Source organism: Podarcis erhardii, assembly GCF_964252035.2.
Source record: "Podarcis erhardii genome assembly, chromosome: 8".
NCBI lineage: Eukaryota > Metazoa > Chordata > Lepidosauria > Squamata > Lacertidae > Podarcis > Podarcis erhardii.
In genome coordinates this window covers 8,063,414-8,077,807 of record NC_138499.1, presented here as the reverse complement: position 1 = coordinate 8,077,807, position 14,394 = coordinate 8,063,414, and the positions used below count along the sequence as shown (strand labels likewise).

General features: G+C 44.7%; 1 protein-coding gene across 1 annotated transcript in view; it reads right to left on the bottom strand.

Moving 5' to 3' along the window:
* COL22A1 (collagen type XXII alpha 1 chain) overlaps positions 1–14,394 on the bottom strand; it is a 196,442-nt gene that overhangs the window by 116,022 nt on the left and 66,026 nt on the right. Inside the window, exon 4 of the mRNA XM_081873968.1 lies at positions 7,730–7,804. Coding sequence (XP_081730094.1) covers positions 7,730–7,804 — 75 coding nt within the window. The remainder of the gene's footprint in view (positions 1–7,729; positions 7,805–14,394) is intronic.

The following is a 14,394-nucleotide window of genomic DNA, read 5'->3' as shown; positions in this document are numbered from 1 at the left end:
CTAAACTTTAAGCTCCCTTCTAAGGCCACTACTTCGTAGAGAACCAAAATCAATACCGTGTTTGCCACAGTGGGAAGGTGCGTTCTGGCCGTTCGCCAAGCTTGTAATTGCATTTATATTACAGGTTACGGTAATTGCCCTGCAGGTATTTTCTTTGTTTCTGGCAGCTTTTTTTCTTCTTCTTGGTGTTTTGCTCCATTTTCAATCAGCAGATGAAATAAGGCGTTTATTACCACCCCTTGCCCTACAGCTTCACCCCTTGAAAGACCCAGGGAACAACTTTAATGGGAGAATTCTCTGACATATTGCCACTGGCCCCCAACTGCTCTAATAAAGTGCAGCCAATATATTACTTACCCTGACTCTAAGAGCTCCCAACTGGCCCTAATATAAAATAATAGCTTGGCTTCGCTGTAGAAACTCTATGAGAGCGTATATCAACAGGTTGTATTTAGGTGTTCTCGCTTCTCCAGGTGTAGAAGGAAAGATGGAGCATTTCATGAGAAAATGATAACGGGTGATTGGCTCAAAAGTTTCTCAGCTTGCAAAAAAGAAGTACCGTATTTTTTGCTCTATAAGACTCACTTTTTCCCTCCTAAAATGTAAGGGGAAATGTGTGTGCGTCTTAGGGAGTGAATGCAGGCTGCGCAGCTATCACAGAAGCCAGAACAGCAAGAGGGATTGCTGCTTTCACTACGCAGCGATCCCTCTTGCTGTTCTAGCTTCTGAGATTCAGAATATTTTTTTTCTTGTTTTCCTCCTCCAAAAACTAGGTGTGTCTTGTGGTCTGGTGTGTCTTATAGAGCGAAAAATATGGTAGTACTGATTGGGTAAAGTGTGTGTGTGTGTCATTTTCATCCTGAGGACCACATCCTAGTATGGGCAACCATCCAGCAGCCACATGCCAGAGGTGTGCAGGGCCAGAGGCAAAAGTTGACTGGGCCAGAGGCAAGAGTGAGTGCAAGAATGGAAGCCTGTTGCATCAGCCCAGCTCTTGCCACTTATGTGACACCAGGGTGATGGCCTGGGACTTGGGCTCAGACTCGGAACCGGAGGAGTCTCAGTCCGCACCGCATCCTCTGCCTCAGGCGGCATCTGAACCGAGACTGGGGCCTGATTCTGAAGAGCCCCAATCTGCACAGGTTCCCCTGCAACAAGCACCAGTTGAGCCAAGTCAGGGGCTTGAGTCTGCCCTGGCTCCAGATGCAGGGATTACTTCATTTCCCTCTGCTGGGCAATCACGTGCAGCTGCTCTACTACCAGTTGGGTCAGGAAAGGCTGAGGTGGCCTCTGGGTCTAGTAACCCACCAACATCTCCTGAGCTGCAGAGACTCAGGTCTGAGAGGAGAGACCTGAGTACTCGCAGGAAGAGTGCTCGCCTTTGGGCAAGACAGGGAGGTGAGTCGCCGGGGGATCAGGACCGGCTGTTACCCCATCAGACATAAAAGGCTGCCGGACCCCGCCCCAGGTTGCGGGACCAACATTGCTGCTTGCTGGAACCTGCCTGTTACCCAGTGCCTGACCTAGCCTGGTTTCCTGCCTTGGCCCTGTTGGACTGACTCCTCGTGGAATCCTTGGATTCGGGACCGGACCTGGACCGCATTGCTCGGGTTAACCCCCAGGCCCAGCACAACCAGCTTCAAGTCACCTTTGCGGTGCTGGGATCATCCCAGACTTGCAAAGGAGCACCCCACAGAAAAATGTGTCTGGGACCATTGGCCCAGCAGCCCCCACCACGATACGCCCCTGCCTGCAAAACCATGGTTCAAATCCCAACTTAGCCATGAAACCCACTGGGTAAGATTTGGCCAATCACTGTCTCTTGGCCTAAACTACTTCACAGGGTCACTGTAGAGGTTAAATGAGATGGAGGAGAACCATGCAGGGCACCTTCAGTTCCCTGGGGTGAAAGGAGAATATAAATGCAATAAAGGAGATCCAAAATGCAATGCAATAAACAGTAGGTGCAGTATTTATAAGTACCAAATTTAAGCTGCTGGAGAAGTACCCTAGCCATTTTGAGTTCTGAGTCAGGGAGCTATTCAAGCATCCCTAAGACCCTCTCTCTAACAACACACACACACACACACACACACACACAGAGAGAGAGAGAGAGAGAGAGAGAGAGAGAGAGAGAGAGAGAGAGAGAGAGTACACATCAAACAATGTATAATTGGGCTGGCTGGAGGGGATCTCAAACTATTGATTAACAAAGGGCCTTGCACAGAGGTTAACCAGCCGGGGATGTCATCCTTTTTTTCATGTGTGCAGCTTCACAGGAAATATCTCTTCCTGAACATGTGTTCTTTGCAGCCTAGGATCCATTCCAAAGGCCTGCAGCTATGCATGAGCAGATTATCAGCCTTGCGAGGGAGATTAGCTAACGAGACTTCAATATTGAGGGTTTCCCAGTGCAGAGAGTGCAAAGGAAGGGCAGAATTAGTGTTGTTCCGAGGCGGGCGAACAACCATCAGGGCAGCTGATGTCTGCTGCAGCACAGTGCTGGTTTAATGTGCCTCTCTTCTTTGAGGATCAGCGGGGCACTGGCTCCTCTTTGCCAGCGTAAAACACATACAGCCCCTTGGAGAACGTTATAATTAGCTGGTGAGTCACTGGCATCTTAGGAATCCAATCTGCTCCTCTGCTGACCACAGGCCAGCAGAAAGAGAGGCACCGACAAGCAATCGCAGCCATCCCTGGCTATAATTGTAGGCTATTAGGTTTTACACACTGGCCCTGCAGCACTGGGTGCAAGGCCCCTGGCCATCCCACAACAAGCTATAAATAAGCACAGAGGCTCAGGCAGATGGATTGTTTTCTTCTTCATCTGTCGGGTGGGAAAGAAAGCCTTCAGTCTTCAAAGCAGACCTACACTACTTTAAGCTGAAGATCTGGGGACAGCATATCTCAGGGGTGGGAGACAAATGTGAGACAAATGCAGCTCTCTGGACCTTTCTGTATGCCCCATGGAATTCTTCCTAGCCTGGTTCTCTCCCCAAACCATATTCATCTCCAGCCCTGCACTGTATAGTCCTATAGTGCCAGACCCACCAAGTGTCCCTATTTTCCAGGGAGAGTCCTAGATTCGTAGAACCTGTCCGAGTTTCTGATTTGATCCTGTAATGCCCTGCTTTTCCTTAGGACACCCCTATTTTCACCAGAGAAATGTATGGAGTTATGCAACTTCTAAGGCAAGAAGATAAGTAATAATCCAAACTTTAGAAGACATCTGAAGGCAGCCCTGTATAGGGAACTTTTTAATATTTGATGTTTCATTATGTTTTTATATATGCTACAAGCTGCCTGGAGTGGCTGGGGAATAATAATAATAATAATAATAATAATAATAATAATAATAATAATAGAATAGGGCATCCTATTTTCATTGGAGAAATATTGGAGGGTATGCCAAACCTTAAAGCCAGTTTAAACAACAGTTGTTAGGTCCATTGGCCCTCCCATAGATGTCTAACAGCTACTCTACTGGCCCCAGCATTCTATGTATGGAGGAATGGCTTCTCCTACAGAGACCTAAGAAAGCAAATCCCAGATGGATTAAGCAGTTTTGATTATAAACATAGGCTGGTACCTGAATACGCCATACTGAAATCAATGGACTAACTCTTAGATTCCACTCATAGGCTCCATTCCTCAGGCAATCCCTGTGTGAATGAGTGGGGTGTGTATAGCTTACCAGTGAAATATTGGGGTGTTCCTCCTGAGATGCCCTATCCAGGGCCATCTTACCCATAGGTGCTTGGGGTGTGGGGCACCTGGGCACTGGGCTCTCAGGGGCACCAGGCCACGAGTTCGGGGCCCGAGAGTTGAGTCTGGGGAAGAGCCCACCCGTTGATTGGAGTGCCACAGAGGGGTCTTCTGCTGTGGGCAGCTCTGCGCCGCGAGTTTGGGGGCGACCGAGCCAGCGAGATGCTGAGGCAGCCGGCCAGCTCCGTCCTTCTGCGCACCTGGGACTGGGCAACTGGGGGGCAGATCTTTGCACCCCAGTGCCGCTTATGCTTAAGACAGCCTTAGCCCTATCTTACAAATTTCAAGGGAGGCAAAACAATAGCTATTGATTAGAGTAATATTTCCCAGATGCACATGCCTGCATCTGATGTTCTCGGAGGAAGAAGAAAGAGGGGGGAACCCTCCCACAGATTTTCCAAAACAAGTTTTATTTAAGAAATAAAATAAAACAAAAATTCTAACCCTATTGAGTGAGTCACCCCAGAACTTGGGTAAAAGACAATCCCTATGCAATCCCACCCCCCAAGCACTCCTCTCTCTGTAGCCTCTGCCATTCTATGGAGGTTTCTGCTTAAAATGAGCATCGGTAATAAATGCTGCATGGAAAATAACAAGACAAAACAGCAAAACCCACCAATGCACGGGAGCTATTTTCCATCCCATTTCCCCCAGTCCCGGCATTGACCTACAGCCAGGATTTCAGCCTGAGTCACGACTCGCTATTACTATGCTTGTTAAATCCCTAGTGGTGTTTCTGTGCATCGGATCAGAGGCATGAGGAGTGTGTTAAATTTGCCTAGGGGTTGCTGCATAATGCTTTGTCATTAACACTGACTCAGACTCCTTGTTCCGGTTTTCCTCTCTCTCTCTCTCTCTCTCTCTCTCTCTCTCTCTTTGTGGGCTCCTGTAGTTATGCGCCCGCAATAAAAAATACTAATAAAAGAAACTTCAGAGAACAATGTGTCTCCATTTGCCTCCACTTTAACTTCATTATTCTTCCTCTGCTTTGCAGAAAAAGCAGGCAGCGAGAGGAGAGGTCAGAACCTCCTGCTCCAGTAAAAATCACAAACTTATTTACTTTGCTGCGCAACCACCATTCCCAAAATTGCAACTGCTCTCTACGGGACTGCCCTTTGAGACTATGCCAAAGCCAAATATTGGTAAACCAATCATTGTCTGCCCACTAGACTCTTGGTGAAACACACACACACATACACCATTTCTTGCTTTTTAAAAATACTTTGAAGCACAGAAGTGCAACCTCTCTTGATAAATCCCTCTAATTTCTCCAGAGCAAAATGAATCCTCAGTTTTAATTGTAGGCAAAAATCTATCAATGCTTTTACCAAATACAGTGGTACCTCAGGTTAAGAACTTAATTTGTTCCAGAGATCCGTTCTTAAGCTGAAACTGTTCTTAACCTGAAGCACCACTTTAGCTAATGGGGCCTCCCGCTGCCACTCCCTCGCTGCTGCGCAATTTCTGTTCTCATCCTGAAGTAAAGTTCTTAACATGAGGTACTATTTTTGGGTTAGTGGAGTCGGTAACCTGAAGCACCTGTAACCCGTGGTACCACTGTATTTAATATCTATATGAAGCCATTGGATGTGGTCATTAGGAATTTTGAAGCAAGGTCAAAACAAAATAAAAAAATTCCTTCCAGTAGCACCTTAAAGACCAACTAAGTTAGTTCTAGGTATGAGCTTTCGTGTGCATGCACACTTCTTCAGATACACTGAAACGTGCTACTGGAGATACACTTTTTCAGATACACTGAAACGTGCTACTTAAGGTGCTACTGGAAGGAATTTTTTAATTTTGTTTTGACTATGGCAGACCAACACGGCTACCTATCTGTAATTTGAAGCAAGGTGTCAGCACTGTGATGATGTTGACACAACTCTCCTTTCCCATAAGATATGAATTGGGAAAGACTGTGAAAACTTTGAACCAGTGTCTTGATGCAGTAGTGGTCTGGATGAGGGCTGATCAACTGTGTTTGAATTGGAGGACAATGGGGGCTCTTTGGGTGGGGAGGGGTTCCCCATGTTTTGGAAATTGGCAAGTTCCCTGTTCTGAGTGGGATTATGATCCCCTTTGAAGGAGCCAGTGTGAAGTTTGGGGGTAGTTCTGTTCTCATCCTGAAGCAAAGTTTTTAACCCGAGGTACTATTTCTGGGTTAACCTGAAGTGTCTGTAACCCGAGGTAACACTGTATGTCAGAAAAGAAAACTCTCTGAGAAAACTGACTACGGATGCTACACTAACATAGCAAAACTAGCATGGTTGTGCGAATAGCTAGCACAAATAACCCCTACACACAGGACAGGAGTATACAAAGACATTTTATACCAAGCAGGACATTGTTCCACCTAGCTCAGTGTTGTCCACACTGGGTATTAGAGACAGAGATCCTGCCCATACCTACCTGTGCAGAATTGAACTTTGGACCTTCTCATGCAAAGTAGTTGCTCCATCACTGAGTTATGGTCCTTATGGTCCTTGTGAACATTTCTTGGCAGAAAATAGCCCCTGCACACCTTCTGCATGCAGATGAGTAAAAGGGCACAGGACCATTCCTCTGAGCCTGATCTGGATTATAAATGTCTTCTTCATTATCCACACATGGGTGTGTGAGGCAAGAAAGGCTACATGTTTAGGTGCCCATTGAACCTGGAACTCTTAAGAGATGGGGAGTTCCATGTTCCAAGGATATCTGTGTGCATCATGTTCCTTGTCTTTGATGTATCCTTGTTAATTATTTGATAGTAAGGATAAGGCCAATGGGAGCCACATACTATCAAGTGTGGGGTTAAATGCACAGCCCTACAGTTCCACCCCCCCTCACTTGGCATCCTTTTGAATAAGTTTGTGTTTTTTGTTTTGTTTTGTGACCCTTAAATGTATTTTCCCCCTATACAGCAGAGATAGGGAACCTATGGACTTCCATATGTTGTTGAACTCAAACTCTCATCAGCCTCATGGCCAATTGCCAAGGATGATGGGAAATATAGTCTGGAGACACACGGGTTCCCCATAACTGATGCATAACTATGTGCATTGAATCATCTGACAACTAAGGATTCATACATCTGACAAACTGCATCGGGAGAGCGGTCTTTAAATATTAGTTCCAACAATGGTTATGTTCTGGAATAGGAAGCCCACATCTGAAATTTGCATTTGAAAAAAGGACCTAGGGGTATCAAGTGGATTTATTTAAAAAATAAAATAAATCGCAATGCAGATGTAAATTAATGGTCCCCAATCTAGATTGAGAAGCTCCAAAATGGGGTCCCATGTTAGTAACTTGGGCTGGGAGATGCTGTCCTCAAGGACAGAACCATGCAGTCATGGCCAAGTGTGAAAAGGTAAAGGACCCCTGGATGGTTAAGTCCAGTCAAAGATGACTATGGGGTTGTGGCGCTCATCTCACTTTCAGGCTGAGGGAGTAGGTGTTTATCCACAGACAGCTTTCCAGGTCATGTGGCCGGCATGACTAAACCACTTCTGGTGCAAAGGAACACCGTGACGGAAACCAGAGCACACAGAAATGCCATTTTACCTTCCCACTGCAGCGGTACCTATTTATCTACATGCACTGGCATGCTTTCAAACTGCTAGGTTGGCAGGAGCTGGGACAGAGCAATGGGAGCTCACTCCATCACAGGGATTCAAACTCCCGACCTTCTGATCGGCACACCCAAGAAGTTAGACCACAGCGCCACCTATGCCCCAAGTTTAATGTGGCCCAGAAGACTCTATTTTCTGTGTACTTGTTATTCATAGACTAACTTCTTTCACTATGTTACTTCTCCTGTTGAAACGCTTTTAGCTTCTCTTGAAATTCTTCAAATGTTCCACCTGAGGATCTGGTCTCCCTTAACTGGCTCTATAGTGTATTTGGTTACTTCTCAATGGCCAACTGAAGATGGAAACTAAGATTCCCAACCCCAAGCAAATTGCAGATAGCATCCCATTACCTGGAATATCATCAGTCTCTCCATTGGTGTGCTTGAACCTGTCTCCTTCTACGTGGACACTGGGACACAGCACATCTGAGAAGAAAAAGGGGAACAAAAGATTTACATTAAAGGCCTCTAAATGGAAATTAGTCAAGTATCGTATTCTCACAGTGGTCAATCAGATGCCTTTGGGAAGCTCACAAGGCTGGGAGTCCAAAAAGTGCTCTCCGCTGCTTGTGATTCCCAGCAATCAAAATTCATAAACCTGTTGCCTCTAATATTAGCAGCAGATTAGTGGTAATCATCTATTGGGGCCCATTCTGGAGGCAAAGGTTCATTCTGGAAGTTTTCAGAGCATACTATCTGCGGGAGCTGAATTGTTGTATGTTAACACTCATTTGCCTTCTTGCAGTCAGAATTTTAAACTTTGCAACAAAGGCATATTAAAATACAAACTGCAAAAAAAAAAAAAAAAAAAAAACCAAGACAACCCAAGAATAAATAAAAACATATCAATCTCTAGAACCACAATTTTTCAGAACTTAAAACTGAAAAATTCTCCCAAATCATTTTAAAAATGAAATCTCATTGGGGTGCAAGCTAGAAACATAAAAACTGCTTTGAAAATGAACTTTTTAAAGAACTGTTTAAAAAAGTACATTGAATTTTCCATAAAGCTCACTATCGACATCTAGTTTCACATTGTATATTGCCCTTAAAACATACTTAAGACATTTTATTTGCAGCTGTATAGCTGAGTCATAGAATCATAGAATCATAGAGTTGGAAGAGACCACAAGGGCCATCGAGTCCAACCCCCTGCCAAGCAGGAAACACCATCAGAGCACTCCTGACATATGGTTGTCAAGCCTCTGCTTAAAGACCTCCAAAGAAGGAGACTCCACCACACTCCTTGGCAGCAAATTCCACTGTCGAACAGCTCTTACTGTCAGGAAGTTCTTCCTAATGTTTAGGTGGAATCTTCTTTCTTGTAGTTTGGAACCATTGCTCCGTGTCCGCTTCTCTGGAGCAGCAGAAAACAACCTTTCTGCCTCCTCTATGTGACATCCTTTTATCTATTTGAACATGGCTATCATATCACCCCTTAACCTCCTCTTCTCCAGGCTAAACATGCCCAGCTCCCTTAGCCGTTCCTCATAAGGCATCGTTTCCAGGCCTTTGACCATTTTGGTTGCCCTCCTCTGGACACGTTCCAGTTTGTCAGTGTCCTTCTTGAACTGTGGTGCCCAGAACTGGACACAGTACTCCAGGTGAGGTCTGACCAGAGCAGAATACAGTGGCACTATTACTTCCCTTGATCTAGATGCAATACTCCTATTGATGCAGCCCAGAATTGCATTGGCTTTTTTAGCTGCCGCGTCACACTGTTGGCTCATGTCAAGTTTGTGGTCAACCAAGACTCCTAGATCCTTTTCACATGTACTGCTCTCAAGCCAGGTGTCACCCATCTTGTATTTGTGCCTCTCATTTTTTTTGCCCAAGTGCAATACTTTACATTTCTCCCTATTAAAATTCATCTTGTTTGTTTTGGCCCAGTTCTCTAATCTGTCAAGGTCGTTTTGAAGTGTGATCCTGTCCTCTGGGGTGTTAGCCACCCCTCCCAGTTTGGTGTCATCTGCAAATTTGACCAGGATGCCCTTGAGTCCATCATCCAAATAGTTGATAAAGATGTTGAATAAGACCGGGCCCAAGACAGAACCCTGTGGCACCCCACTAGTCACTCTTCTCCAGGATGAAGAGGAACCATTGATGAGCACCCTTTGGGTTCGGTCAGTCAGCCAGTTACAAATCCACTGAGTGGTAGCATAGTCAAGACCACATTTTACCAGCTTCTTTACAAGAATATCATGGGGCACCTTGTCAAATGCCTTGCTGAAATCAAGGTAGGCTACATCCACTGCGTTCCCTTCATCTACCAGGCTTGTAATTCTGTCAAAAAACGAGATCAGGTTAGTCTGACATGACTTATTTTTCAGAAATCCATGCTGACTATTGGTGATCACAGCATTCCTTTCTAGGTGCTCACAGACTGTTTGCTTAATGATCTGCTCCAGAATCTTCCCTGGTATTGATGTCAGACTGACTGGGCGGTAATTATTTGGGTCCTCTTTTTTCCCCTTTTTGAAAATAGGGACAACATTTGCCCTCCTCCAGTCTGCCGGGACTTCGCCTGTTCTCCAGGAATTCTCAAAGATGACTGCCAGTGGTTCTGAGATCACATCTGCCAGTTATTTTAATACTCTTGGATGCAGCTCATCTGGCCCTGGAGACTTGAATACATCTAAACTAGCCAAGTATTCTTGTACTATCTCCTTAGTTATTCTGGGCTGTGTTTCCTCTGCTGAATCATTTGCTCCAAATTCTTCAGGTCGGGCATTGTTTTCTTTATCAGAGAAGACTGAGGCAAAGAAGGCATTGAGGAGTTCAGCCCTTTCTGTGTCCCCTGTTTGCATTACACCATCTTCTCCTCTGAGTGACCCCACTGTTTCTTTGTTCTTCCTTTTGCTACGAACATACCCATAAAAGCCTTTTTTGTTGCTTTTAACCTCTCTAGCAAGCCTGAGTTCATTCTGTGCTTTAGCTTTTCTGACTTTGTGTCTACATGTGCTGGCTATTTGTTTGAATTCCTCTTTGGTGGTTTCCCCCCTTTTCCATATTTTGTACACATCCTTTTTTAATCTTAACTCAGTTAAAAGTTCTTTAGATAGCCACCCTGGCTTCTTTAGGCACCTTCCATGTTTCCGTCTCATTGGTATTGCCTGAAGTTGTGCTTTTACTATCTCCCTCTTAACAAACTCCCAGCCATCATGAACTCCCTTTCCTTTTAATATTACTGTCCATGGGATCTCACCCAGCACTTCCCTAAGTTTTATAAAGTCGGCTTTCCTAAAGTCAAGAAATTGAGTCCTAGTATGCTTAGCTGCTCCTTTCCGCTGTATAGTAAACTTCAGAAGAGCATGATCACTCACGCCTAATGATCCTTCCACTTCTACCCCACTAACCAGGTCATCAACATTGGTTAGGACCAGATCTAAAATGGCTGTTCCTCTTGTTGCTTCTCCCACTTTCTGGACAATGAAGTTGTCTGCAAGGCCAGTGAGGAATCTGTTTGACCTTATGCTCTTGGCTAAGTTTGACATCCAGCAAATATCCGGGTAATTGAAGTCCCCCATTACTACTATCTCCCTTCCTTTTGCATGCTTGGCCATCTGTTCCAGGAAGGCATCATCTATGTCCTCCGTTTGGCTTGGGGATCTATAGTAAACTCCCACAATGAGGTCCCTGTTATTCTTTTCTCCCTTAATTTTGACCCAAATGCTCTCACTTTGGCTTTGAGGTTCTAAATCTTGGATCTCTTCACAGGTATACACATCCCTGACATACAACGCCACTCCTCCTCCTTTCTTGTCTGGTCTGTTTCTCTGAAATAGATTGTAACCCTCCATTATTACATTCCAGTCGTGGGACTTATCCCACCAGGTTTCAGTGATGCCTATTATGTCATATTTAGTTTGCTGTACCAAGAGCTCAAGCTCATCTTGTTTATTACCCATGCTTTGCGCATTAGTGTACAGACATTGAAGTCCATTAATCATTCCCCCGTGTCTCTTATTTAAGGATTTTTTCCTCCCACCACTAGGTCTGTGTGCTGTTTGCTCCATTTGGTCTATGACATTTGGATGATCATCTTCATCAATTGATAGACTCCTACCTTCAGGAGCACTGTCTTCCTCCCCCACATTAGTCAGTTTAAAGCCCTCCTGATGAGGTTTCTGAGATTTTTGGCAAAAACATTCCTCCCAACCGTTGTGAGGTGCAGCCCATCTCTTTTTTTTTTTTTTTTTTTATAAATATTTATTAAGGTTTTTTTTTTAAAATATAAATGCACACATAAAACAATCTTACTTTTATAACAACAAATTCTTCACTTCTTTGGACTCCCTCACGTCCCCCTCTCCCATTTACATCATTAAAAAAAAAATTTTTCCAAACAAATTATCAGCTTGTTTACAATCTCATGTCCACACATTCCAATATGATTTAACACTTTTTCCAATAAAATTTTTATATTTTCTTTAGTCTCACTTATCATCAAATTTAAATCTAGTTTAGTGGTGGCCAGTTTTTTATAATCTAGCATCCTTCTTAACATTCAAACAAATTACAATGTTTTTGTAAATACATCTTGAATTTCTCCCAGTCTTCCTCCATCTTTTCTTCTCCCAGGTCTCGGATTCTGCCAGTCATCTCGGCCAGTTGCATATAGTCCATCAGCTGCATCTGCCACTCTTCCAGTGTGGGTAAATCTTGAGTTTTCCAATTTTTTGCAATGAGAATCCTTGCTGCCGTTGTTGCATACATGAAAAATGTTCGATCCTTCTTTAACACCTTCTGGCCGACAATACCCAGAAGGAAGGCCTCTGGTTTCTTAGTGAAGGTATACTTAAATACCTTTTTCAGCTCATTGTATATCATTTCCCAGAAGGCCTTCACCTTAGGGCATGTCCACCAGAGGTGGAAGAATGTTCCTTCATTTTCTTTACATTTCCAACATTTATTGTCAGACGAATGGTATATTTTGGCAAGTTTAACTGGGGTCATGTACCATCTATATATCATTTTCATAACATTTTCCTTCAGAGCATTACATGCAGTGAAGTTCAACCCAGTGGTCCACAACCTTTCCCAGTCCTCAAACATAATGTTATGCCCAATATCCTGTGCCCATTTTATCATAGCCGATTTAACCATTTCGTCTTGTGTGTTCCATTTTAGCAGCAAGTTATACATTCTAGATAGTACCTTGGTTTTGGGTTCTAACAATTCTGTTTCTAACTTCGATTTCTCCACCTGGAACCCTAACTTTTTGTCATTTTTAAAAACTTCTTTAATCTGAGCATAATGTAACCAGTCTCGCACCTTATCCTTCATTTTCTCCAAACTCTGCAATTTCCAATTGTCTCCATCTTTTTCTAATAATTCCCAATATTTTGGCCATTTGGCCTCCATATTGGGTCTTTTTCGGGCCTTAGCCTCCAGAGGTGAGAGCCACCTTGGAGTTTTGTTTTCCAATAAGTCTTTATATTTCGTCCAGACATTGAACAGTGCTTTCCTGACAATATGGTTCTTAAAGGCCTTATTGATCTTAACTTTGTCATACCATAAGTATGCATGCCAACCAAAAGCATTGTTAAAACCTTCCAAATCCAGCACGTCAGTGTCTTCGAGAAGTAGCCAATCTTTTAGCCAGCAGAAAGCTGCGGCTTCATAGTACAGCTTTAAGTCTGGCAGGGCAAAGCCACCTCTTTCTTTCGCATCTGTTAATATCTTAAACTTAATTCTGGGCTTTTTGAGGTGCAGCCCATCTCTTGCCAGAAGTCCATCTTCAAGAAACTGCAAGAATCCAAACCGTTCCTGTTTACACCATTTGCGAAGCCAGCTGTTCACTTCCACTATTTTTCTCTCTCTCCCTGGGTCACGTCGTTCAACTGGGAGGACAGATGAGATGACAATTTGTGCATTTAATTGCTTCAATTTCCTGCCCAGAGCCTCATAGTCCCTTTTGATCTTCTGGAGGCTATTGCTTGCAGTGTCATTGGTTCCCACATGAACCAAGAGGAAGGGGTATTTGTCAGTGGGTTTTATGATTCCTTGCAGTCGTTCAGTTACATCTTGGATCTTAGCCCCGGGGAGACAGCACACTTCCCGAGACATCTTGTCAGGCCCACAGATCACTGCTTCTGTTCCCCTCAGTAGGGAATCCCCTATCACCACTACATGCCTCTTCTTAGGTTTGGTCGGGGTTCTTCCGTGATCTGTCCGTTCCAAGGTCGCCTGCACATTCCCTGAGGACTGACTTTGTTGCTCGTCTTCATATACCTGATCGACTGTAACGAGGGAGAGATCCTCAAATGGAGTCTGCTCTTCGTCTTCCATTCTAGGGGAGAGGACCTCAAAGTGATTGTGTATTTCTAAACAATCAGAGCGAACCCTGGGCCTCCTACTTCTTTGAGTCACGTTTCTCCATATATCTGGCTCCTGTGTTGGTGAACTAGCCTCCTTCTCAGGGGAGTCCCCTGTCTCCTCCTTGGTGGAGACGGTGTGCTCTGTTGCTTCCAAGAAGAGCTCCAGCTCTCTAATTCTTTGGAGCGTAGACACGCGTTCCTCCAGTTGCTGGACTTTGTCTTTTAAGAGGGCAATCAACATGCAATTGCTGCAGGTAAAGCTGCCTGCAACCTTTGGCAAGATGGCAAACATTGTGCAGGAACCGCAGGCGACTGCAGCTGTTCCCTCACTCTCCATCTTGAGAACGTGTCGTTGGGGCTGGCTGCAGTGGTCCTCCATCATAAGAAGCGTGCAGACAGGACAAGTAACTCCCCCCCCCAAAAAAACCCTAGGTCTCCCCCAACAAACGTTTGAGACTAGCTCCCCTAAATCTAAAGATAGATCAAATTGCGCGTGCCGCTAGGCGCGCGCCGCTGCCCTACAAGCTCTGATAAGCTCCTCCCACAGCTAATCACCTACCTCAACAGAAACCCTGCCCCCTCTGACCTTTGCACAGGGAGAGCAGCTAATCAGCCACAATAAACACACACAGGAGAAAACCCTTTTTGCTCCTTCTTCAGCCGCTGCCCTACAAGCTCTGATAAGCTCCTCCCACA